Source organism: Pelodiscus sinensis, chromosome 9 (genome assembly GCF_049634645.1).
Source record: "Pelodiscus sinensis isolate JC-2024 chromosome 9, ASM4963464v1, whole genome shotgun sequence".
NCBI classification, from domain to species: Eukaryota; Metazoa; Chordata; order Testudines; family Trionychidae; genus Pelodiscus; species Pelodiscus sinensis.
The window spans coordinates 2,741,807-2,767,500 of NC_134719.1; the positions used below are offsets into that span (position 1 = coordinate 2,741,807).

General features: G+C 55.3%; 1 protein-coding gene across 4 annotated transcripts in view; it reads right to left on the reverse strand.

Annotated features, from left to right (window-relative positions):
* PIK3R3 (phosphoinositide-3-kinase regulatory subunit 3) overlaps nucleotides 1-25,694 on the reverse strand; it is a 295,643-nt gene that overhangs the window by 241,254 nt on the left and 28,695 nt on the right. For 3 of the 4 annotated variants that reach the window (XR_012905836.1, XM_075935897.1, XM_075935896.1), the window contains exon 2: nucleotides 25,367-25,694. This exon is cut by the window's right edge and continues 383 nt beyond it. The exons of the other annotated variant lie outside the window; for it this stretch is intronic. Coding sequence is in view for 2 of the 3 variants with exons in the window: in XM_075935897.1 (XP_075792012.1) it covers nucleotides 25,367-25,676 (310 nt within the window). In the remaining variant the exon portion in view is untranslated. The remainder of the gene's footprint in view (nucleotides 1-25,366) is intronic. 4 annotated transcript variants of the gene reach the window in all.

Genomic DNA, 25,694 nt, shown 5'->3' on the forward strand with positions numbered 1-25,694 from the left:
GCCAGGTTAATTTTATATCATTCCACGTTTTTAACCCAAATGTTACTCACTAAGGGTATGTCTACACTACCCCGCTAGTTCGAACTAGCAGGGTAATGTAGGCATACCGCACTTGCAAATGAAGCCCGGGATTTGAATTTCCCGGGCTTCATTTGCATAAGCGGGGAGCCGCCATTTTTAAAACCCCGCTGGTTCGAACCCTGTGCAGCGCGGCTACACAGGGCACAAACTAGATAGTTCGAACTAAGCTTCCTAGTTCGAACTTCCGTTACTCCTTGTGAAACCAGAGTCCGGGGCGCACCGGAGGCAGGCTGGGATGCCGTGGCCATGGGAGAGTGCGCAGGCAGAGGCAGAACATGCAAAGACGGGGAGAGGCCCGGCTACAAGGTCTGATCCAGCCTGACCTTATGTTCTTAACGGCGCCCGCGACTTTGGTCTGATCCAGCCTGACCTTTCTTATGTTCTTAACGGCGCCCACCTTGGCCCATTCACACCGTTTCAGTCTCAACACTTCCCTTTCCGAGGCCGGGAGCCTAGAACCTCTGAGGTTCTAGAGCCCAGAACCTTGGAGACGTCTGTGATCCCTTCCAGTGCCTTTCAACTGCTGACCTCACTCCACAAGGGGAGGCTGCCAATCTTCGCACATCCAAGGAGATGTGGCCTGCCAAGACAGCGGCCGACCGCTGGAAAGAGTGAGGTTTAAAAAGCCTTTCCTTCTGTTTGATGTGGCAAGCTGATTTGTCGGAATGGAAATTTGAAAAAAGCAACAGGCACTGTGTGACTCTGTACTTCACACAACAAGCCAAGCTGCGGCCTGGGCCAGCTGTTCCCATGACGTTGGTTGTCTATTCCAGTTTTCCTGCGTGGCAGGAGGGGACGTAGTTTCTTAAGAGACTGAATCTTTGCTTTCCGTGTGTAACGTAGCACGAACAATGTTCGTTTCCTGTCTCGTTCTCGTCTCCTTACTCAGGACTATAACAGGGGTCCAAAAAGAGCTAGATACATTCATGGGGGATGGGTCCATCGATACTTATTAGCCAGGATGGGTAGGGATCGTGTCCCCAGCCTGTTTCTCACTTGATGATCCCGTTCTCTTCATTCCCTCTGGGTCTCCTGGCATTGCCTCTGTTGGAAGACAGATCCTGGGCTAGATGGATCTTTGGTCTGACCCAGTCTGGCCGTTCTTATGTTCCCGTGGGTTTTAAGGATTACCAGAGGTAAAATCAGTAAAGGTCAAGGCAAAGAATTTTGTTGATCTTAATCGTTTAAACCCAAAGCAAATGGCACTGGGCTAAGACTCAGAAGATCCAGGCTCAATTTTGACGGAGTCTCCTAGAGCGAATCATGGCATTGCTCTGTGCCTCAGTTTCCCTTCCATGAAATGAGGGTAGCCATCTTTCCTTGTCCGTCTGGTCTCCTCAGATTATGAACTCTTTGGGGCCTGGGGCTATCTGCACACTGCACACTGAGCTCATCTTTCATAGAAGCAGCAACAATTTATTCAGAAGCCGTGGGGACTTCAGAAACCAGGACGTTCTGATCTAGGCAGGGATCTTCTCTTCTCCAGCCAGAAGAGAGAAAAGCAGAGCAGAAAGTCTTGGCAGACCTTGTGTCTAAGCAGGCAGGGTTTGACATACTGGACCAGACAAATAGCCCCATTCCCTTTAAAACTGATCCCTTCTCATTAGCGGTAGGATTGCTATCCTGTTCCCCAGCTAGGGTGCTAAGAGATCAAGTGATTTGACCAAGGTCACCCAGTCGGTGGCAGAGTCCTTTATGAAATAACCCGCCTGTCCTGGGAGTTTCTTCCTAACCCCAGACAGTCCGTGAGTGGCTGCTGTAAACCCGGAAGCATGAGAAGAAACCTGTGTTTAATGTCCCTTTCTTCCTTGTTTACCATGCGCTGAGCTGCAGGTACTGGCGGATTTTCTATTCACCCCAAATTCCAAACGCGCAGCTCTCAAAACTTGATAGGCAGCCTGGCGTGCAAAGAACGGGCTTGTTTTCCGCTCTCGCCAGTGCCGCCCTTGGCCTGCAGGCTTGGGGCAGGGTGGGGGAGATGAAGATCTTGGCACGGCCAAGACAGAGCGACAACCACCACCCGGCCCTTTTGTGAAAGCCGCCGTCACATCTCCTCGTGCTGGGCCTTCCTCCTTCCCCCTGGATTCCCCCTGCTGCCTGCCAGTCAAGAGCAAAGAAGCCAAGAGCAGCGTGGACTAGTGGGTAGGGGGCTGGCCTGGGACTCAGGGGACCTGGGCTCTGTTCCCAACTGTACCCCTCACATGCTAACAGCGCAACTCCAGACAAGTCACGTCCCTGCTCCCCCCCCGCCTTTGTGTCATCAGTGCTGTTAAGCAGCGTGGCCTAGCGGATAGCGCGCTGGACTGGGCTTCAGGAGATGGGCGCTCTAATCCTGGCTCCACCAGTGGATGATCTGGGGCAAGTCACTTTCCACCTTTCCGTGCCTCAGTTTCCCCCCTCTCCATTCTCACTTGCAATGTGCTGGTGGTGGCTGTGATGTAGGTAAAGAAGTGGGGCTCTGCCCCATCCTGGCAGCCTGAGAGGGAAAAAACCTGAGGGCTGCGCTACAGCAGCTGGGGAACCTCCCTGACCCAGGGAGCGGATTCAGCTGGGGAAACGCCTGTGGGGCCCTCCATGTGCTTGGCCCACTAGATTCCCCAGGACATGGGGAGAGCTGCAGCCCCCCCCATAAAGAGACACTCCCCCCGACCAATCTGGGGAATTCCACCCAAGGGAATTTTTGAGGGGTAGCTCCTGTCCCAGCCCCCAGGGGTGGGACAATCCCAAGCAGCATCTCAGTTTATCCATCGTGACCGAGCAGAGCTGCTCCCAACAATCGATATTATTCAGGGCTTCATGCAGCTTCGTTTCAATGGCCCAAGCTCTCAGCCCTCCCCAGTCTGACGGGGGAATCAGATCCTAACTTCTCCTCTTCATGCCAACCCCTCCCTCCCTCCTCGTCATCCCACTGGGCCCTCATGCCCGCAACACGTCCCGGCGCGGAGCTCGGATCCTCCGCAAAGGGGCAGCCAGGTCTTGCCTCTCCGCCCCCCGATCAGAAAGGAAGCGAGGCCCCCGGCCATCATGCCCCGTCTCCGCCAGCTGCTAGGACGGCTGCAGGGGATTTGAGCTGCCACTCGGCGTTCTTGGCCTCCAGTGAAAACCGGGCGCCTCTTCCAGCTGGATGCGTTACGCGAACAGCCTGGCTGCAGAGCAGCGCTGACTGCGCAGAAACCGCCCGCCCGGGCCCCAGCGTGAAACGTGATCTCTGAAGGAAGCAATAAAACAAGAGGCACAGTTTGCTGCGGGTGCCAGGACGGGGAGCCGCTGGAAAGAAGAGGCAAACGTCAGCGCTAAGTAATAAGCTTGAAAGAACCCGTCCTCTTTGGAGCCACATGCTCAGAGCCCGAAGAAGCCAACTCTCTCTGCTGTGGCAGCGGAGGGACAGCTTCGTGGGGTTCCGCAGATCTGTGCCCTGTGCGAATCTGGCCTCCAAGCAGCCACATGGCAGGGCTGATGAAAGGTTCTGCAGCCTGTTATTTTAACTGGCACGGACAGAGGCTCACCCAGCGCTGGCCGAGTGAGCCGGATTCTCCTCCAGCTCAGGCATCGCCTAGCGACGTGTCCCCCAGTTCCGGCGGCAGCGTCTTCCTGCTTTGGGACGCACGAGCCAGGAAGGAACCAGACGGGGCTGGAGGGCTGGCAGCTCGCCTGAGCAGATGGGAGGTGGAGTCCCGGAGACGCAGTGGCGGAACCCACGTCTCCCATGGGGAGGGCAGAGCCCCTGGGGGGTGGGGAGTGGCAGCTGCCCCAGTGGGAACCGTCAGAATCCCACCCGTCCTCAGAGTTAGGGACTGATTTCACTTCATGGGCTGCAATTTCCCTTCCCCCCCACCCCAGGGGCTCCACTCCAGAGGCCAAATGATTCCTGTTTGCAGAAGCCTCGCCATGCCATTTTTGGAACTATTTAAACCCAATACCTTGCTGGCTCCTGGCAGCACCTTCCTGCCCCCTATCATGCTGAGGGTCTTCTGCCCCCAATCAGGCCAAGGATCTTCCACCCCAATCATGCCGAGAGTCTTAAAAATCCGAATTCAATGGAGAAAAGGGGTTAACACGACTGGCCAAGTAAAACATCGATGCCCTCAACTCAGCGGCATTTCTCTCTCCCGCAAGAGCTTGCAAAACCCGCCTCCGACCAACTCCGAAAGGCCAGGGACTGTTCTCTGCCGCGCAGCTGCAGCTGGGCCAGTCCCAGGGCGTTCACGAGCCAAGGCGCAGGCGGTAACAACTTTTTATTGGCCCAACTTCTGCTGGTGAAAGAGACAAGCTTTGGAGCTACCCCCAGCTCTTCAGGTCAGAGGCGGTCTGGTTTCACGTTGGGGAGAGGAGGCGTGGCCCGAGCCAGCAGGTGGGTGGAGCTAGGAGGACCACGCCCACACGGTGGAAGCAGAGGGGCGGGGCAGGAAGAGGAAGTATAAAAGGCCGGCCCAGCAGCCCAGGACTGGGGGAATGGCTGGAGGCAGGGGATGCGTCTTTCCTGTGGTTGGAGCTGAGCGCCAGGGAGAGCCACAGTTGTCCTAAGGGCCAAGCAGAGCTCCCAGGGAGCCGTGACGCTGGGGAGCCGCTGCCGGTACGGTTGGTTGTGGACCCCGAGGAGGTGGAGGACAACAGGCATCCAAGTACACCTGGAAGGGGGTGACGGGAGGAACGCAGGCGGGACACGGTCCTGCCCAATTCTACTGCATCCCAGCCCAGGGCCCTACGAGTGGCAGGCCAGTCCGACCCTGGGGCAGCGGGGATCCACCAGCCACACACTGACCTGCTCAGGCCACCAGCTACCAGACCACTGCCTGGCTCCACGAGGGAAACCCCGGAAACCCAGACCCTGCGCTTCCCACCGCTCAGCCATCGGACGGAGACGAATGCCCTCGGGCTGCCAGGGATGGAAGAGCCGAGCTCCTTAGGGGGACAAGCCTGAGTCCTGCTGCCGCACCGGGGGGCTCCATCGCCGTAGGAAACCTGCCTCTCCGAGAGGCGGTTGCGAGGCCGAGTTGTTCCATTGATCTAGCGGGGTCTAGGCTGGAGTTTCGGTCGGGCTGCCGCGGCTGTACACACCAGGACGTTTTTGCCAGCCCTGAGCGCTGCAGGGAGCTCGGACTAAGTTTTAGGGCCGGTAGCTGAAAGCAGAGCGTGTCTGGCTGCCGGTTAGGACCCCGAGGGGTTAAGTGAACCCTGGGCTAATCCTGGACCCTGGCTACCTGCTTGCTTTTAAAGACCCCGATTTCACAGACTCGCAGACGTGTCGGGCTGGAAAGGGGCCATGAGAGCTCACTTTGGTCCCCAGGACAGGGCTAAATACACGCAGGCCCTCCCTGACAGGTGTGCGGCTGCAGGCCCGTCGGCGTGGGTGGGGACTGCCCCGGGGCCCTTTACATCGCTGCTGGAGCCCCGGAATGGCGCTGAAGGGCTGGCAGGGGAAAAGCTTGCACCAGCCCCGCCCCTTCTGACAGAGGCCCCGCCCCTTCTGACAGAGGCCCCGCCCCTTCTGACTGAGGACCCGCCCCTTACAGGAGCACGGAGCCGCCCTTCCACTGGCCCAGGAACCTGCCAATTGTCAGCCCGCCATGTGGCTGGGCTATCGGAAGTGTACAGCTAGCCCCTCTTCACAGACTGTGGATGGGAGTCTGTAGCTGTGGACACGCGAGGCACCAATTCTGTTCTCTCAGTTCCCGGGCTAACCACACCTCGGGCCGCGCCTTGTCGCTCCGAGCACAGCCCTGCTGGGTCAGGCGTCACCTCATCGCCTCCCTGGGGCTCCACCCCCCGCGAACCCCCCGCAATCCGGTCAGCAGCCTGGGGGTACCGTCCGCGCCTGCACCTCTCTCCCCACTGGGGAGTGTCCAGGGGTTTTCAAACGACAGGTCGTGCCCCAGTCCTGGCGGTGGAATATGGGGCGTTGGGTCTGGTGGCTGCAGGGGGATCAGGTGACCTGCGACCTGCCTGTCCTGGCCCACAGACTGCGCTGCGCCCCAGAAGTGGGTGGCAGCAGGCCCAGCAGGTAGGTGGGGGGGACATGCAGGGCTCCGTGCACGGTCCCTGCCCCGAGCACTATCCCCACACTCCCATTGGCTGGGATGCTGCTGCCGGCTGCTTCTGGGGTGCAGCCTGGTCTATGGTGCCAGGGGAGGCAGGAAGCTGCCTTAGCCCCCCCGCTGCACCAGGATCCGCTCGAGGTCAGCCCCTCCTGCCCCAGCCCTGACCCCCTCAAAGCTGGAGCCCCCCTCCCCTCCACAGCCATCACTCTCTGTCCTCTGTCCCGGCCCCGTAACCGTACCAAGCACTGGCAACGAGCCGAGGGGGCGGGGTGGCGGCAGCGTTCCTGTCCCTGCCTGCGGAACACCCCGCCAGAGGAGGTCGGTAGCTAGAGGGGCTCGTCGATACTCGCCAGCCGAACGGGAGGTCCCAGTGCGCCGCCGAGGCTGGCAGGGTCAATGCAGGCAGGATGGGCAGTAACAGGGCACCGGCAATCAGCAGCGAGGAGGTTCGACGGCGCTGGTGTAACAGCCACTGCGGGCGTGTTGCAGCCAGTTCTGGTGTGCGCACCAATCCTCAAGTACACACAGCACTGAAACCTGGAGCGAATCCTTTCCAGCCGCCACACATCACACCTCAGACACACACACCCAGCACTTACCCCTGCGACAAACCCCGATCCCAACTCTGGCCACACATCTATACAAACGACGCCATCACAGGACCTAACCACCTAAGTCACCACATGAGGGACTCAGCCACTAATGTGGTACATGCCATCAAGAGCCAGCAATGCCCCTCTGCCATGTGTACTGGCCAAACCGGACAGTCTCTGCACCAAAGGATAAATGGACACAAACCAGACATCAGGAATGGTAACACACAGACACCTGGAGGGGAACATGTTAACCTGCCTGGACACTCCATCATGGATTTCAAAGTAGCCATCCTTCTACAAAGGGATTTCACTAACCAACTACAGGGAGAGAGTGTGAAATTGACTTTCATGTGTAGACGGGGCCTAAGGTGCTCCAGGACGACTTGTCGTTTTTAAAGTTACAGACTAACACGGCGGCCCCTCTGAGGCACTTTACCAAGGACGTTTCAAAAAGTGGCGTGGGTCCAGAAAAGAGCCACAAGGCCTGGAGATCTGGAAAGCATTCCCTGGGCTGCACCAGCCTTCAGGTTTTATCCTGCCCAGTTCAACAGAGGTAGCGCTACAACGTATCCTGTAACACCGACCGGTGGAATCAAACCTGGGACCTCCGGAGCTTAGTGCATGAGTTATAAAGCCAGGCAGCTGTCAGCGAAGGCTGTAGAACAGACTCATTATTCTCCGTCCGTGGGCCCGGTGCCACGCTCCAGGACAGCGCCCCCCACCCGGCAGCTGTGTGGGTTACCCACGCTAGGATTTTAAACATGCCCACGTTAGCTATTTCCTTGCGACAAACCCGTCAACGTCCATTGCAGACACGGGCTTGCAGCGCAAAATGCCAGCAGCTCCGTCTGCGTGGCTCATCAAAGCAGAGGTGAAAGTGCCACTTAATCCCTGTCGGTAATTGCCTGCGCAGGGGGAAGCTGTCTGACACCGGCGCGCTGGCTAATCCAGCAGACAAAGGCTGGAGGTTGAAATCAGCACAGCTCACACTGAAAAAAACCACAAATTTTTCCCTAAGCTCTGGGCTGGCTGCCTGAAGGAGGAGGTGGACTCCCCAGTACATGGATCTGCCTGAGCTAGCCCCGGAGTGGGGGGGCGTCTTGCAGGCACCCTTGTGTGCAATGCTTTAGCTGAGCTTTGCAGGTCAGACGACTTGCTCAGCACAAGAATGGCTTTAAAAGCCATTGAAAACCCACCGCTCTTACGAGTGTTTGTAACTGACCCCTGCACCGCGTACGTGGCTCTAACCTTAGCTTCCCCCGGGCTCGTAACATAGCGCTCACCTGGCTCCGCATTTGGTTCCAGACTGGGTCAGAACAAAGGTCCAATTAGCCCACTGTCCTGTCTTCCCACAGCGACCAATGCCAGGTGCCCCAGAGGTAGCGAACATAACAGAACCATCAAGAGATCCTTTCCCCTGTCACCCATTCCCAGCGTCTGGCAAACAGAGGCTAGGGACACCATTCCTCCTCATCCTGGCTAATAAGTATCGATGGACCTGTCCTCCATGTATTTATCTAACGGAGGGTTGTCATTTCTCCTGTTCATTGAATGATACAATCAGCGTAAAAGGTCTAGATTTCAAAACCAAGCCCAATGGACGGCCCATGATCATGTTTATTTGAGACACGCCGGCTCGTGACAGTTCCGCGTGACGTGTGTACCTCTGCGCTCCTGCCACCCACTCGACGACATCAGAACCGATCGCCTGCGTGTCATAGATGCCATCTCGAATTCAACTCGCCCTTAACTCAAGTAGTGAGGGATGTGAGCATTGTGTGCCCACCATCTCTGGGAAGTCGTGATGGGTGCCCCAAATCCCTCGTCAGCCCCGGCTTTGGTACGCTTGGCACAGCGGGAGTTGTTATAACTGTTTACAAGCATAAAAGCAACGTTTGAATGTGGGTTTGGAATGGAGTGACAAGGACCCTTGAAGCCCCAAGAATATTTCCCTGCCGCGGCACCGTTGTTTGATGTGGTGCAGCACATGCTGGCTCATTAGCTAGTGCTGTAGGAATTGTGTTTCCCTTGTCCCTACATAACTACCAGTCTAAGCCGACCGATCGGCATGAATACAAGTCATTAATTCACAGGGAGACCTGCGCCCTGTGATGGAAACATCCACCTCGAGCTTTGATCCCAGCCGTGAGGAGAATGAACATCGAACTGGGATGGCTGAGCTGTAGTTTTGATTCCCCACTCTGCCACCGACTTCCTGTGTGACCTCGGGTAAGTCACTTAATCTCTCTAGGACAGGACCTGTAAGAAATGGTAAGTTACTTTCGCTGCTGCCTGGCCCTGATCTTACACCCAGCTGCGAGTGAGTGACAGCCACACACACAGTCACCAAGAGGCAACAGCTGTCGATTGGACCCCACCGATGGAATGACGTGCACAGGTAGCAACTACAAAGCCATAGGGGCGGAACGCCGGTCTCCAGCCGCTCCAGAGAAGGCTACATAAAGGGGGAGTGGGCAATGAAGTGCCAGTCAAAGCAATGGAGGCTGCTATGGCACAGGCCCCAGCCTAAACTGTTAAACAAACCCCGTTGGTTCCTCCTGGGACATAGGGTGATTTGTACCGTCCGTGGGCGTGAGGCGGGACACCTTTCTCTCCTCCCAGGTCACCTGACTCCGCCAGGCTGCTCCCAGGCGGTGAGTAGAACAGAAGACTCCATGCGTGTAAATGAGCCGGCCCTTCATTCCATGCGTCTTTCATCTCCTCCTGGATTTATGGCCCAGAGGGTCATTTTACAGGCCAGCTGGGAGAACAGCCAGTTGTAAAGGGCACCCAGAGCTGAGCCTAAAAGGGCCTCGCACCCCCCTGCTTTATTCAGTCAGGTCTCCCTTACTGGCACACACAGTCCCTGTATCCACACAATGTCCAGAGTGGATGAAACGGCCCCCCGGCAGAGGGGCTGGCTGCTGACCCCCGACTTGGGAGGGTCCCACATTTGGGGTATAATCTATTTGCTAATGGACATTACTGAACTGGTCGCAGCCCAAGCAGAATCGCCAAAATATAGGTCTTAAAACCAGGCTTGGCCATCGGCTTTTGGGAGTCAGGGCTTAGCGGGAAGCCCAGCAGAAGTTGGCAAACACACCAACGTGAATTTCACGTGCTTGATCTACCGCTATACAGCTTAGCAATATGTCTCCTTAGATAGTTTAGTGATGCATCAGCGTATACACAGGTAGACCGCGTGTGGCTATAGGGTGGCGCTCTTAGGAGAGTTCCGCAACAAGCTAATCATGAGGAATGGCACCGAAACATCAAAACGAGGGGGACATTAATTGAGGCAAGCCAGGTGTTAACGCTCAGACGTTTAATGTCGCTGGAATGCCCCACATGGGCAGGGACCAAAAGCTTATCAGCCACGGTTCCAGGGGAGGAAGAAGGGAAGGGACAGTGTGCGGAGGTGAGAAGGAAGATCAGTGTGCAGCGGCAGTCAAAAAACAAACAACGTTCAGAATCATTAAAAAAGGGACAGAAAATAAGACAGAGTATCTTATTGCCTCTGTATAAACCCACGGTACGCCCACATCTTGAATACTGAGCACAGATGTGGTCACCTCATCTCAAAAAAGATATATTGATATCAGAAAAGGTTCAGAAAAGGGCAACAAAAATTATCATAGAATCATAGAATCATAGGACTGGAAGGGACCTCGAGAGGTCATCGAGTCCAGCCCCCCGCCCTCAAGGCAGGATCAAGCTCCGTCTACACCATCCCTGACAGATGTCTATCTAACCTGTTCTTAAATATCTCCAGAGAGGGAGATTCCACCACCTCCCTTGGCAATTTATTCCAATATTTGACCACCCTGACAGTTAGGAATTTTTTCCTAATGTCCAATCTAAACCTCCCTTGCTGCACTTTAAGCCCATTACTCCTTGTCCTGTCCTCAGAAACCAAGAGGAACAAATTTTCTCCTTCCTCCTTGTGACACCCTTTTAGATATTTGAAAACCGCTATCATGTCCCCCCTTAATCTTCTTAATGATGCACGGAGGTGCGGGGTGTCCTCCCTGCATCCCTGCATGCATCTCGGGACACGCTCTTCAAACCCCCTTCCTGAGGATTTCGGGGAGGATGTCACCAGACAGCTTCCTGGCTCCATTGAAATCAAAGACGAAACTCCCATTAACTTCACTGGGGTCAGGGTGTCACCTCCCAGCCGGATCCTGGGGTGTCACTGGGATCAGATGTTTATTTATTTAAAATGTTTCCCCCTGTGTCTCTATTTAAAATATTCGAGGCGGCTTATGAAATGTTTTAAACACACAATAAATAAATACAGACAAAGTAAAATATAGGACCCAAAGGAGCGGGGTGGGGGTGGGGGGCACATAGAACTTGCTAAAACAGATTCACGAGGATTCCTCCATTGCAGTCCCTTATTCCCCGACTTCTGGGGCATGTCCGCAGGGCCACCTGTGTGCGGGCAGCTGTTTCCTCCCCTACCCGGTATCATAGGAACTGCCAGCCTGATCATGGTTCACGGGACGCAGTGTGCAACCCCTGAAAAGGGTGCGAATGGTGCCCAGAGAAACAGCTGCCCAGATGTGCAGTCCTTGGAGCATTCTGCTCTCATTTTGCATCTTGACTCGCTGGGGCAGCAACTCTCCTCCAAGCCTGTCCAGAGGCTCGCACAATGGGGTGGGCAATAATTTTCGCAGGGGGGCCATTTAATGAATTTTGGTACATGGTCACGGGCCGGCTCCACCCCTGAAAGGGGTGGGGCCTAAGGAGGAAGGGGTGGAGCCAGGGACTAGCCACCTCCTAGAGTTGTCTGGGGCCAGAGGCTTTGAAGTAAAAACACAGCAAAGGGCTCGCGACTCCCGGCCCTGCCGCTACCGCGTTGCCATGCAGCTGCCTGGGGTTGCCGCGACGACTTAAAAGCCTCACGGCTCCGGGCCCTGTCAGGTAGCGCCTCAACCGGCAGCCGTTTAAATAGGATCCTGCTGCCTGAGGCATCGCCTGGAAACTCAGTGGCACGGGGCAGCAGGATACACATAGAAAGCAGCCCGCTGCAGTCTGCAGGCCGGACCAAAGTATTAGAAGGGTATTAGAAAGTATTAGAAGCCCACCGCTGGTTTAATTGCAACACGGACCAGGCGGCTCTCCTGTTCCCGTCTCGGTGGCTGCTATAGCTCATTGATGACCTGAAACAGTTGAAAAATCCAAGCAAAAATCTACCAGCAGCCAGCAAACCCTCGGGCTGTTTTTATACCCCCTCCCCCCGCCTCCATCCTCACTCTAGCATGGTGGGATTGTGCCACACGGGGGTTAAGACCTTTCCGTCATGTGCGGCGAGGGGGTAATTCAGATCATGCCCCGGTAGTGGAAGCTGAGGCTACAGCGATTTGTTCCGTGCGGAATCGCTCCGCACACACAGGGAGGCGGCAGGGGAAGCAACCTCTCTGATTGGATTTGCTCCAACGGGTGAGATACAAACACTCGGCTTGCGGCTCCACTGTCGATTCTCTGATGGAGCCCTCTGGGATTCAGTGTCTCGCCGGCACAGCAGCACAGATGTGGTGCCAGAGCCGCTTCCTGCACACAGCCCTGGTGCCCGCTTTGTTGTTTCATTGAGCGGTCGTTTGTCCCCGGCTCTGCCCGCAGCATGAGCTGCATAGCAAGCAACTCTCCCGGCATGGAGCTACCAGCCCCTCTATGCCAGGTGCCGCAGAAATCTGAATGAAGAGCTTGCCGAGAAGCCGGTCCTGGCCAGGCACAGCTTCGCAAACTCGCAGCCCTCTGATCCCTGCCTCTGAAAGCCGAAAGGGTTCCCTGCAGCAGGGGGTTCCGCAGGGCAACAGTTACCACACAGAAAACGGAGAGATACAGGAGTGTTGCGTGCACTTCTGGCTCCTGGACTGACCCCAGAACAACAAAGGGCAGGTCACATCTGCTGGCCCATCCCGAGTGAAGCGAACGGGTCTCTCCGTTGACGTCCAAAGTGGGATCCAGATTTTGATCTCTGAGGGCACGGGGCAGCGCTTGGCTTTGAGCCACTACAGCGGACCCCATTTGGGACTTGGTTCAGAGCCCCGTGCCAACGGCGGGAGTGTCAGCAGTCGGAGATTTAGACTATGCACATTGCTAGTGGCTAGTGCACTTGGGATGAGCTGGCTTCTAGTGCTGGCTCTGCCTGCTGGGTGACCTTGGGCAAGTCACGTCACCGTTCCGCGCCTCAGTTTCCCCTTCCATCAAATGGGAATAACCTGCGTGCACACACACGCACTCCCCTCCTCGTTGCCACACGTTGTCGGAGCCATGGCTCCTGGCACCAACCACCAAGCCGTTCGCTCTGCTCTGGCCACCTTCCCTCACCCGCCCCATGACTCTGAGATCCGTTGGTCGCCCCCAGCTTCTGGCAGGCTGTCAGTGCCGCTCCTGGAGCAGACGACACATGCTGGGGGCAGTAGGCACTGGCTGGGTTTCCTACAGGACAGGGGAGCGCCGCTTACCAATTGCCAGCTACGGAGAAAGAAAAGTGGGACCCAAAGCAGGGTAGCTCTGCGGAAGGGGACATGTTGCTGCTAGGACAAGCCAAGCAGGCACACGTGGCAGATACCGCACAAAGCAAGCGAGTGAAGTGTTTCAAAACCCAACAAATCGCCCTTCTGGCTCCTAATTCCCCATGATCGTGACCGATTGTTCGTGGGACTGTCACGGAGGGGTGTAAGCGACTAATCGACACGTCGACTATCCGATAAGCAAAAGCTTATCACTCCCCAACTAGTCGCTTCCCAACCTCCCCCCCCCCCCCCCCCCGCCGCTGCCTCTATCAGGAGGAGGGAGAGACGAGAGTACTTAAAAACCGGTTCCCCCCAGCTCCAGCTCCATGGGAGGGGGCAGGGCGCAGCAGCGGCGTTCCGCCTTTGAAATGTACAAGAGTCCCTGCAGGGACTCTTGTACATTTCAATGATGGAACACCTTGCAGCACTTCTGCCTTTGAAAGGTAGCTGTCAAACAGGGAGCATTCCTGCCTCGTGGGAAGTCACGGGCGGGCAGATGCAGGCCCAGCTCTCAGAAAGCAAGCCGCAAAGGGGATCCAACCCTCAGTCCAAAGCAAGAGGAGTTTAGCCTGGGGCTGAGAAAGGCTACGGAATGAAAGTGAGGGTGCTCACGGTACCGAGTCAGATCCACATTTGATTGTTTGGACTTTCGCTGCCGGCAAGTTAGGAGGAAGCGCCAGAAAAAAAGACCAGGCGGGCTGGCAGGAGTCTCAGCCACGCTAGGAAAGAGATGTGCCTGAAACCGTGTTCCTCTCGACTTACTGAATGGCCCCCGGGCAGCTCTTCCGCTTTGCCGGGGTTTACAAGGGCTCCCCCTCCCCAGCCCCAAATGTCAGGGTTCAAGGAATTATTTGTGGCCTCAGGGCTCTCTGATCTTTCCAGCAAGCCGCTCTCTTTTCATTCCCCTCTGCCGGCTTCCCTGCTCCACCTCTCCCCGGCAGGCCCTTGAGCTAAGGTTCCCGTCTCACCCACACTTCACAGCTCAACGCCTTGGCTAGATATTAGAGCCAGGGTTGTCGCTGGGATCACAGATCCACAGAGACAGACCCGCTGCGGAAGGGACTCCAGTCTATTTGAGCAGGGCAGGCAAAGTGCGGGAAGGGGAAGAGGTGCAGAGAAGCAAAGAGACTCACTCAGGGACGCCCCGCCAGGCAGTGGCAGGGCCGGGAATAAAGCCAAGTGATCCTAAGAAATGGGTGGATGCTGTACCCTTGGCTGTGTGCTGCCTTGATTTCAGAAACGTGACTGGGAGCCCGCAGCAAACCATCTGCCAGAGGAAGGACTCAAGCCGTGAGACGCCGCGTCCGGAGCCCTGCTGCTGGTCGTGTGCATTAAGCGAGGGAACCGGCTTGACATCAGCCGCCAGCGGCCAGAAGAGGGTTCCAAAGAGGATGGAGAAAAGCAGGCCCAGGATTCAGGGGAGACAAGCTGTGGTGGCGCGTCGGGGTTCCCCCGCCCCCTGCACGCCCGTAACGGCACGAACAGACTCCGCCAGCTGGTAGAATAGAGAGAGTTTATTGCTTCTCCAGGATACAGCACAGCACAGATATAATCTGGTTACAAGGCAGGCCTAGGATGCCTCAGCCCCCCTTGAGATGGGGGAGAAGGGTGGATGTCATATACCTAGACTTTAGTAAGGCATTTGATACGGTCTCGCATGATATTCTTATTGATAAACTAGGCAAATATAACTTAGATAGGATCACGATAAGGTGGGTGCATAATTGGCTGGATAACCATAGTCAGAGAGTTGTTGTTAACGGTGCTAACTCCTGCTGGAAAGGGATAACAAGTGGAGTTCCTCAAGGGTCTGTTTTGGGACCCGTACTGTTCAATATCTTCATCAATGATGTAGATATTGGGATAGAGAGTACGCTTATTAAGTTTGCAGATGATACCAAACTGGGTGGGGTTGCAACTTCTTTGGAGGATAGGGACATAATTCAAAATGACCTTAGCAAGTTAGAGAAATGGTCAGAGGTAAACAAGATGAGGTTTAATAAAGAGAAATGCAAAGTGCTCCACTTAGGAAGGAACAATCAGTTCCATACATACAAGATGGGAAGCGACTGTCTAGGAAGGAGCATGGCGGAAAGGGATCTAGGGGTCATAGTGGACCACAAGTTGAATATGAGTCAACAGTGTGATGCTGTTGCAAAAAAAGCAAATATGATTCTAGGTTGTATCAACAGGTGTGTTGTAAAGCAAAACTCGTGAAGTCATTCTGCCGCTCTACTCTGCACTAGTTAGGCCTCAGCTGGAGTACTGTGTCCAGTTCTGGGCGCCACATTTCAAGAAAGATGTGGAGAAATTGGAAAGGGTACAGAGAAGAGCGACAAGAATGATTAAAGGTCTAGAGAACATGACCTATGAAGCCAGGCTTCATGAACTGGGCTTGTTTAGTTTGGGAAAAAAGAAGATTAAGGGGGGACATGATAGCGGTTTTCAAATAGCTAAAAGGGTGTCACCAGGAGGAAGGAGAAAATTTGTTCCTCTTGGTTTCTGAGGACAGGACAAGGAGTAATGGGCTTAAAGTGCAGCAGGGGAGGTTTAGATTGGACATTAGGAAAAAATTCCTAACTGTCAGGGTGGTCAAATATTGGAATAAATTGCCAAGGGAGGTGGTGGAATCTCCCTCTCTGGAGATATTTAAGAACAGGTTAGATAGACATCTGTCAGGGATGGTGTAGACGGAGCTTGGTCCTGCCTTGAGCGCGGTGGGCTGGACTCGATGACCTCTCGAGGTCCCTTCCAGTCCTATGATTCTATGAGACTGGCCCCTAAATCCCAGCCCGTTGCTTAGGCTGCTTCCTCCATGATTCCCAACAGAAACTAAAACTCTCTTCCAGCCCTGTCCCCAGCCAGGTGCTGGTCTCGCCCTCCTTCCTCTGTCTCCCTCCCTGGGAGGCTCAGCCTGGTGTCTGGGTTAATCCACATTTGGGAGAGTCAATGAGAATCTCCCATCCCAGCGCAGGGGACCCCGGGTCACAGAGCAGACAGCCCCCCGCTACGCCACACAAGCTCGTCCGCTTCCATCGGTCTGCACTTCCCTCCCGCCCGCTGCCACCCCCAGCCCGCAGTCCACGACCAGCCGCCAGGCCAGGCAGCCCCCAGGCCCACAGCCCGGCTTAAAGCAGAAGCCGTAGTTGGTGGCGAGGGAGGGCAGCTGCAGGATCTGGCTGCAGGCAGCGGGTGAGTGGCAGCTCCCGCCTCGCCATGAGCTGAGCTAATCAAGGCACAGGGCATCTCAACGACCCTATTGGAGAAGCGGCCATAGGGAACCGTCCAGATTAAAAGGCCAACCCAAAGCAATGGTAGCAACAGCGACCGAGGGGGCGGTAGCTGCCCCTTGCCAGAGGCGGTGAAAGCGGAACAAAAGCAGTGTTGTCAGGAGGATCTGAAAGAGTTTGGCCTCAGCAACCTTCGCTTTGCAGCAGCGGAAAGAAAGCCGGCGGCCTACCACCCAGCAGCCAGAGACAGTCGCAAACGGGAGGCAGAAATATTTGGGGCTGCGTCGGCGAGAAATCTTTGACAGAAAATGCCAGGGGGAAAATGCAGATTTTGGGAGGGGGTTCTTCAATTTTCTGACGGGAAATGGTTCATTCAGACCCAACCGACCCGTCAGCAGGGGACGGACCTGAGGGCCTCTCTAGGGCCCTTCCAGTTCTCGTGTGCCATGCTTCTAGGATTTCAAACCGACCCTTCCCTGTAGAATGCCGTCTGCATGTTGCGGCTCGACCCTCCAACCGGCTTTCTCAAACGGACACACATCTAGGCTTGTGCATTTGAAAAAAGGAAAGAGTCCGATTCCCATTTTATGGAAAAGGAAACTGAGGCACGAAGCGGTGAAGTGAGTTGCCCACAGCAAGTGGAGCGGGGAACGGACCCAAACGCCCGTGAGGGCCAGTCTGGTGCGTTAGCCCAGGGGTTTTCACATGTTTTTCCGCAAGACCCAGTTTGACTAGTACGTGGGCTCTGAGGTGGGGCCGAGGATGGGCTTTGGGGTGCAGGAGGGGGCTCCGGCTTGGGGGGGGGTCAGGGCTGGAGCTGGAGGGGTTTACCTTGAGCGGCTCCCGGGCAGCAGTGCAGTGGGGGGCTAAGGCAGCTTCCTGCCTCTCCTGGCACCGCAGACCAGGCTGCGCCCCAGAAGTAGCCGGCAGCAGGTTCCCAGCCAGTGGGAGTGCGGGGCTAGTGCTTGTGGAAAGGGCAGCGAGCTCACCCCTCACCACCTAGGAGCCAGGCCTGCTGGCGGCTGCTTCTGGGGCGCAGCGCAGTCAGTGGTGCCAGGGAGCAGCCTTAGTACCCGCACTGCTCACCGGATCCCCCTGCAGCCAGGGGCCCAGCACCCCACATGCCACGGCCCGGGACTGCGAGGCAGCTGGTCTCCTAAGTCCAGGCAGAACTTCGCCCGCTGGCAGGGTGGCCGGTGGTGAATGGTACCAGCGCTAAGCTGCCGCCAAACAGCACCAACTGCCAAGCTGGTGACGCCGTGATGAATGAATTGCACACACATTGGCCGCTGGGCAGTGCTTCAGGGCTCCTCTATGTGCCCAGTCTGCAGACAACACAGTCCTATAAAGCCATTGCTGCCACTCTTTGGCTCACGCTCTTCACTCTAGAGGGCCCTGGTTCAAATCCTGGGGCATCTACTACTTCCCTCTGGTGTGTGTTATCAAGCAAAGGGGTAGAAAATCCATCCTTCCTTCCCAGACCAAAATCCAAGCCCAGCATATTCCCGGTCACCAGCCACGCCAACTGCAGGAGAAACAAAGAGCCTTGCACCTCGGCTCCGGCAAAGGACCAATATTGTGCATTCACTTTCGGGATGGGTTTGCACAGCGCACGCAGAAAAGAAACCTGGTTTCAAATGCTGCGTGCACAGCACTCTCTCGCTCTGCCTGCCCCCGGAGGAAGGTCAGGAGCCCTCGTTACCAAGCCCCCTCTGAGAAACTGCCATGCAGCAAAGACATTTCTCTTGTTTGTCCAGCCAGCAGTGAGAAAACCCAATTACACCTAATGAAGTGAAACTCAGAGAGCTGCCAGTGGCAAGGACAAAGGGAGCTTCTGCAGCGGGAAACAGCCCCAGAGTGGCTGGTTAATCACTCACAGCTCTGGGCACAGGTCTGAGCAGAGCCAGGCCCCTGGAGCTCTCATGCCAAGACTATATTCCCAGCAGCTTGAGCGAACAGGATCCCTGGAGTAGACCTATGCTGCAGGTTCTTAGTGCAGACCAGCCATTAGCGGGAGACACACAAACGCAGCCAGCGTTAAATGCTCATTTCTACCATGTAATTTCCAGCTTCCCCTCTTCCGCCCCCCATCAGTGTCTGTCTTAAAGCTAAATTAGAAATGGAATCAGTCTGGCCTTAAATATGTGGCGTTTATTAAAGAAAAGAGACATAAAAAGCCTCTCCCCCCAACTTGCGTTCCAACTTTGCCTCCCTTGTTTACCAGTGAGCACACCCTGTCTGGAACTCAGTACTGCATCCATGGACATCTACCGGCTGAGTAGCATCCTGCAAGTTCACAGAACTACAGCAGCCATGTGGCTATAGACAATGAGCCTTTCATCTCTACTGACACAGGTGCAAACTTGAATCGAGTCACTCGGGAGAACTGGGAATGGGGAGAACTGGGTAAAACATTCTCCCTGGGGGTGTTTGTTGTGAGAGGCATCCCTGCCCCTTGACTGACCCTTCCCCAGAAGGTGAAAACGGCCCCGCATCACATTAGACAGAGGAGACACAAAGCTCTTTGCCAAGTATGTCAAGCGGAGGATTGTTGACTGACAGCCAGCAAGGCGTTTCAGGGGACGGTGAGCTAGCTGTGACCGGCTCGCAGACAGGGCGGATCGTGTTCACGGACTAACCCAGGCCATCAGAGGACAGCGCGGAGCCCGGCAAAGGCCGGCACGGCACAAAGGACTCTGCACAGTTCTGCCCGTGGGATTCCGTACCGCCCACTCCGTGTGCAAGGCAGCACCACCCGCGTAACCCCAAACCAGGCAGCCATCACCCTGCTTGGGGTTCAGGGTCACCCAAAGCATCCAGAGCCCGGATCTCTGCTAAGGGCGACCAGGACAACATCCACAGGAGCATCGCCCTGCGCATGGGGCTCGCTCATCGACTTCAGGGAGGTAGCCAGCAGCGATCCCGGTCAGCTGAGTGCTTTGGCAGCCAACCAGGAGAGATTCCAGTGCTGCCCAGCTGAGTAGCAGAGCGCCCACAGCCAGACACATGTGTTTCTATCAGTGGTGCACATCCACACACGCCATGGTGCACAGAACAAAATTTATTCTGCACATGGATGGGAAAGATTAGAGGGAACATTGGTGGCCAAGAGGGAAGGACATGGACATTCAAATCAATACAACTGCTTGGTGCTCCAGCACCCTTCAAAACCGCACACGCCCTTTGGTTCACCTGGTTTGAAATCCCCGCACAAGACACAAGGCGGGCAGATGCCCGAGGGCTGGAAAGTCTCTTGGTGACTTCTGCCTGGGGTAGGTCACGCAGCGTTGATACGAATAAACCGAAGCAGAGATCCCAGCGGGGGAAAGCCGCCTGGCCTTGTGCACAGAGCGAGATTTCTCCTCCCTCCCGGCTGGGCGGAGAGGAGAAAGCACTGGGTTGGTTCTTTTTCCCCAGGTGCATTGTCTCACGGTAGCTCACAGCCGAGCCGCAGGCAGCGTGTTTGAAACATGAAACCAATGGGAACGCATGTACTCGGCCCCTCCGATGGGCAGTGCCTGCTCAGTCAGGTGCCTAAATATGGAGCGAAAGGTCTCAGTTTAGCCACCCACGTTTGCAGACGCTGGCCCTAGCGACTGATTTGTTAGCTGGAAAACAATCGCACCGGGTGACCCAAGTGCCGGGCCTCTGCCCCAAAGACCTTGAGTAACTTACACCTGCTCGGAGCGGTGCTCTGCCGCCCTTTAGATAATCAAGAGGCCTTTTAGACTCATGCAGGAAAGGCCCGTCCATTAAACTTCAGAGGTTCCCAGATTCAATCCTGCCTGCTGATGACCAGGATCTGTCGGATTTATGCTTAAAATCATAGACAAAAGGTGGATTGTTTGTCCCCATTTTACAGACGGCAAAAGCGAGGCATCGAGCGGCTCAGGGACATGGCCAAGGTCACGAAGAAAGTCTGTGGCAGAGCAGGGAATTGACCCCCCTCGGGTGTCCTACCTCACAGTTCAGTGCCTTACCCCGGTGGCTCTCAACCAGAGGTATGGTACCCACACGATACACAGTGGTCTCTCAAGGGGTACAGCAGCTCCGCTAGCTATTTGCCTAGTTTTGCAAACGTAAAAAGCACTCGCCAAGTCAGTACAAACTAAAGTTTCATACAGTGACTTGTTTAGAATCCTAGAACACTAGAACAGGAAGGGACCTCGAGAGGTCATTGAGTCCAGTCCCCTGCCCTCGCGGCAAGACCCAGCACTGTCTAGACCATCCCTGACAGGTGTCTGTCTAACCTGCTCTTAAATATCTCCAGAGATGGGGATTCAACAACCTCTCTAGGCAATTTATTCCAGTGTTTAACAACCCTGGCAGGCAGGAAGTTTTTCCTAATGTCCAAGCTCATGGCTTAGCTGGCTCTACACGCTGAATGGAAGTACAGCATTTCTGTTCCGATTGTTTTATTTTAGACCTGTACTGTCCAGGCGAGGAAGTCAGCCATTTTCTAGGAACAGTGCACTGGGACATCTTTGCATTTCTAGGTCTGATGTTGTAAGCGAGTCGTTTAAGTGAGGTGAAATTGGGAGGGGGGAGGGCGGCGCAAAACAAACCAGGCTCCTGAACGGGGTACCACAATCTGGGACGGTTGAGCGCCACAGTCTGAACCCCGCCTCCCTCCAACAAAAACAATCACGTAGCCTGAAAGCAAGAGAGAGGCAACCTTAGCTAGAGATTTCAGGTCTTGCACTGTTGCAGCCGTGGGCGCTCGCCCCTAAAAGAGATTCATGAAACTGCTTGGCTCCGGGGGGAGAAATCCCAGACGGGCGGACACCCAGATCTGCCCGCAGCACATGCCTCATTGCCTTGCTGCGCTTACACAACCTCCCTCTCCTCCGGCCCTTCTCCAGGCAGCCAGGAAGATGCGGCATCTTCAACACAAGGTAGCAATGATCAGGCTGCAGTGACAACAAGAATCTAATGTTCTCCCCGCAACAGGCTGTGTTCTCCTCCCACCCAGGCGATGGAGCTGCCCTGACTTCTCCAGCGTGGCTCCCGACTCCCCTGGGCCTGGTGCTATCAGACCCTATTGTACTTTGGGCATCCTCCTTCAAAGACAAAGGCAGATCCGGCCTCTGCGGTAATGCAGAAACCTGACGCCCGAACTTTCCACCCTTGTCATGCCACAAACAGTGGCGTGTGACATTACGGCGGAAGCAGCAGCATGTCGTCTCTACAAATATTTACACATCTCCAACTCACTGGGCACCCTCGCAAAAACCGGCCTCCTGGTTTTAAGTCTCAGAGGGGCAGCTGTGTTGGCCTATATCCGCAAAAACAAGGAGTCCTGTGACACATTCGAGACTAACAGATTGATTCAGGCATAAGCTTTGGTGGGTAAAACCCACTTCATCAGATGAACTGGAGTGGAAATTACAGAGGCAGGGGTATGGTGACTAGATTAGCCTCATTAACACTGCTCCTACATTTGACAAGTAACTTCTTTCTTTTGTTGTACACACACACACACAGACACACACACACACACACTTTTGTTGTACACACACACACACACACACACACACACACACACACACACACACACACACACACACACACACACTGTAATTTCCACTCCAAAGTAATCTGATAAAGTGGGCTTTACCCACCAAACCTTATACCCTAATAAATCTATTGGTCCTGGTCTACACTAGGGAGTTATTTCAAAATAACCCCCCTTATTTTGAAATAACTAGCAGCGCGTCCACACTACCAAGCCCGTTATTTTCAAATAAGGGGCTGGTTATTTTCAAAATAACTCCTGCTTTCCTCGGAATAGTTATTCGAAAAAATAGTTATTTCAAAACAGAGGTTGTGTGGATGCTCCAGTGCTGCTATTTCTAAATAATTCCCCCCAGAGTAATGCAAACTAATTGCTCCCCGTGCTTTCTAGGAACCTTCATCAAGGTAAGCACGTCCACAATAACGGAGCCTGCCTCGAACTAATTTCGAGACTCCCCCATAGTGGGGAACATCCTATTTCAATTCTGATTTTTCAGGAGTTATTTCAAATTTAGTAATTTCGAAATAACCTCCTAGCGTAGACATGTCTTTAGATTCTAAGGTGCCGCAGGACTCCTTGTTGTTTCTCCTGTTTTTAAGTGACTCTGCGGAACGACGGAAGAGTTATGCTACTGTTTTCTATGAAGGATTCGTGGGTTCTCCAAACACCAAGAGCAGCCACGTATTTTCAAGTCAGAGTTTCAAATTTTCAACTGATTAGCGACTGTGCAAGAAAGAACAAACGTCAAGCTTTCCAGCGAGAGCAACCCTCCCTCTGGAACAGTCTGCATGGAGTGGATTCAGATTTAAAGTTGCAGGACACAAAGTGAAGGCAGGAAAGAGACACAACTCATGACACTACAAAGGAGTTTGGATGCCACTTTGGCAAGAAAGAGGGGGAAAGGAAAGAGCAAGGAACAGTGAAGACGCTAAGCTAGGGAGAAACACACAGTCTTCCCTCTGCCATTGGTAGGTCCACCCAAGGAAAATCGTGCACCACGATAAGAAGGCATAGGCTCTGCAGCCGCACAGCTCGTAGGGGAATATCTGTAGCCCCTTTCTGTGGTTCTCCCGCGCTCCCAGCTGCAATAACTACCCACCACTTCCCAGGCATAGATCTCCAAGAGCTTGACAGTGTTACCCTGAGTGTCCTATCCCACCCACCGCACGTGCTACCTTGCTGGGATGTGGGCATTCGTCTATCCATGGCTCGCCATGGTATCGTTCCTCCTCATCACCGGCAGACATGGAGGGGCACTGGGATCACTCTCGCAGTCCTGCCCGTTTCTGTTTGTCGCTAGTACAAATTCGGACATATTCGCCCATCGCAAGCTAAACGACCCCATTCATTCAGCGCTCCATTCTCTGGCCAGCCTGGCTCGAGGAGCGGAAGGGCTCGGGACGTGCTTTGTAACTCTTGGGACAAAACCGCCGGCGCCCTCTCGCCCAGATCCGAGCCCCCTACATTTTGAGCGGATCTGACCTCTGGGGCTGGCGTGCGCCTGTAGCCAGACAGGAACCCCCCCCTGCAACATCCATCTTGCTTGCCCCCTTTTAGGTGCCTGGAGCGCACAGGGCATAGAAAGCATAGTCTTGACAGGCGGCCCAGATGTGCTGGCTCATCGTGACCCTGGACAACTGGAAACACAGATGCGAGAGGGCCATCAGCCAATCAGATGACCTAGAGGATGCGAGACCTGCCGTGGCTGGCACCTATATTGATACGATCACAAGGCCGTCCCTGAAAGGGGAAGCTGAGAAAAGAATGTCCAGTACTCCCAATTTAGTGCTCTCTCTTCCAAGTGTAAATTACGTTCACACTCCCTTGTAAGAACTGGCATCACAAAGACGAACCAGCACAATTTGGCATCTTAGATAAGAAAGAGGATACGGGCCCCTACGGGAATAAAGATGGATCCAGCAGCACACTCACTCTGAGCGTCAATCTACCATCTACCTGCTGGTTGGGTTAGGTGTTTGCCTCCCGAGGTCCACGGGGATGTGCAGCCTCGTATTCGTCTTTCCCGGGAATTGAGGGACGCTGGAATCGAGGGACGCAGAAGGGGGTAAAAATTGTACCTGTCTGTGTCCTTTTGTTTTAGTGCATGCATAGAATAGAGCTCTTTAAAGATTAAGCTGTCCCTTGGTACCATTACTTTCTATCTTCTTTTTTCCTTTGTAACCATTTTAAGATCTGCATTTGCTAGCAGTTCAGAAGTAGAACAATAGCCATTGTAACCACATGCTTTAGAAACCTCTTTAATAAACCTGTAACTGTTTAAGCTTTAACCTGACTCCTCCTGTTGTTGTAACAGAACCAGACACAATTAAAAGAACTCCAGCTGGTCTTTGGGGCAGACGCAGTGAGAGCCGGGCGTTTGGATCGTGTCAGCTCCAGGGGACAGATCCGTGGGGCACCTGTCAGCCTTCCCTAGGCTGCCCACTGCGAAGGGACCGTGTGTCCTAGCAGTTGAAGACTCGGGTGTATAACACACACACACCACGCACTGCCCTGACCATCGGCTGACAGCGCCTCCAGCACTTAACCAGAGGTGCCGAAGAGCCCCGGCACAAGTAGCCAAGCGCTGCAAGGCAGTGCCCGGGGACGGTTCAGAGCGTGCTAGTTCCCACCGGCCGGTAGCAGGGCTGGCTGAGAGCAGGATGCTGCCTGCCACGGTGCTGAGACACTCGGCCCCACTTATCCCTGCAGAGGTAACCTCAGAGGGAGCCTGCAGCCGCAGCCAGAAGACCCTGGAGGGCAATTCCCAGTAGAGCCCCAGTCTGTTCTGCCGAGGGTTGGGTGAGCTGGCAAATACCCCGGCCAACGGGCTCCGGAACCAGCTCCCCACAGCTGAGCTAGCGGCGCTCTCCTGCCCCGTGGCCCAGTGCCGGCTTGCTCCATACCTCAGCCAAACCTGCTGGAGCATTTTCATGAGCTGCCATCTCTTTGTGCTTGGAGGGGGTGACATTTATTCCCCCCTCCCCGAGCCATGTGGACAGCCAGGCCCTTCTTGTCACATGCAAAGCCAAGCTTGGAGGGGGGGTCTCGGAGGCATGTACCCCCCCACACTTCCCTCTCCTCCCTCCGGAGGCTTGCTTGATGGGTTGCCTAGCAATTGGGGGCATGGCATGACCCATAGAGCCCTAGGGGCCTAGCTGCCTGGCTGTGGAGACCATGGGAACTGCCTGAACTCTGTCCTGCCCCGAGAGAGGGAGGAGTGCATGGCAGGGGGTCCCCTCAGACGGGCCCTCAGGGCGGTGCAGCCTGCGCGTGACTCCCCACGACACCCGCCCCTGGTCCAAGGAGCTTTGAGAGGCCGCTTCGCGGGGGCCCCACGTCCCCCACAGAGACTCCCCCCCCCACATCCCCAGCTGGTACTCACCCCACAATTGGCCAGCGGGGGTAGGAGGCAGAGGCCTGGGGCGAGCCTTGAGGGCGGTGGCCACAATCCTGAGGGGACCCAGGTACTCCACGTAGGTGCCCGGGAAGTCGCCCCACTCCTTGGTGCGCTCGTTGAAGCCGTTCAGCCAGCCCTCGGGGCTCCTCTCGTCCCCCTCCTTGTAGTCGGGCGCGCCCAGCAGCCCCGCTTTGCTGACGGCGAGCAGGTCCCCGGGGCACAGCGCCAGGTCCTCCTCCCGCTCCTTCTTGTACTCGTAGAGCGCCCGGTACTGCAGCCCGTCCGACGAGGCCATGGCAGGGCGCTGGCGGCG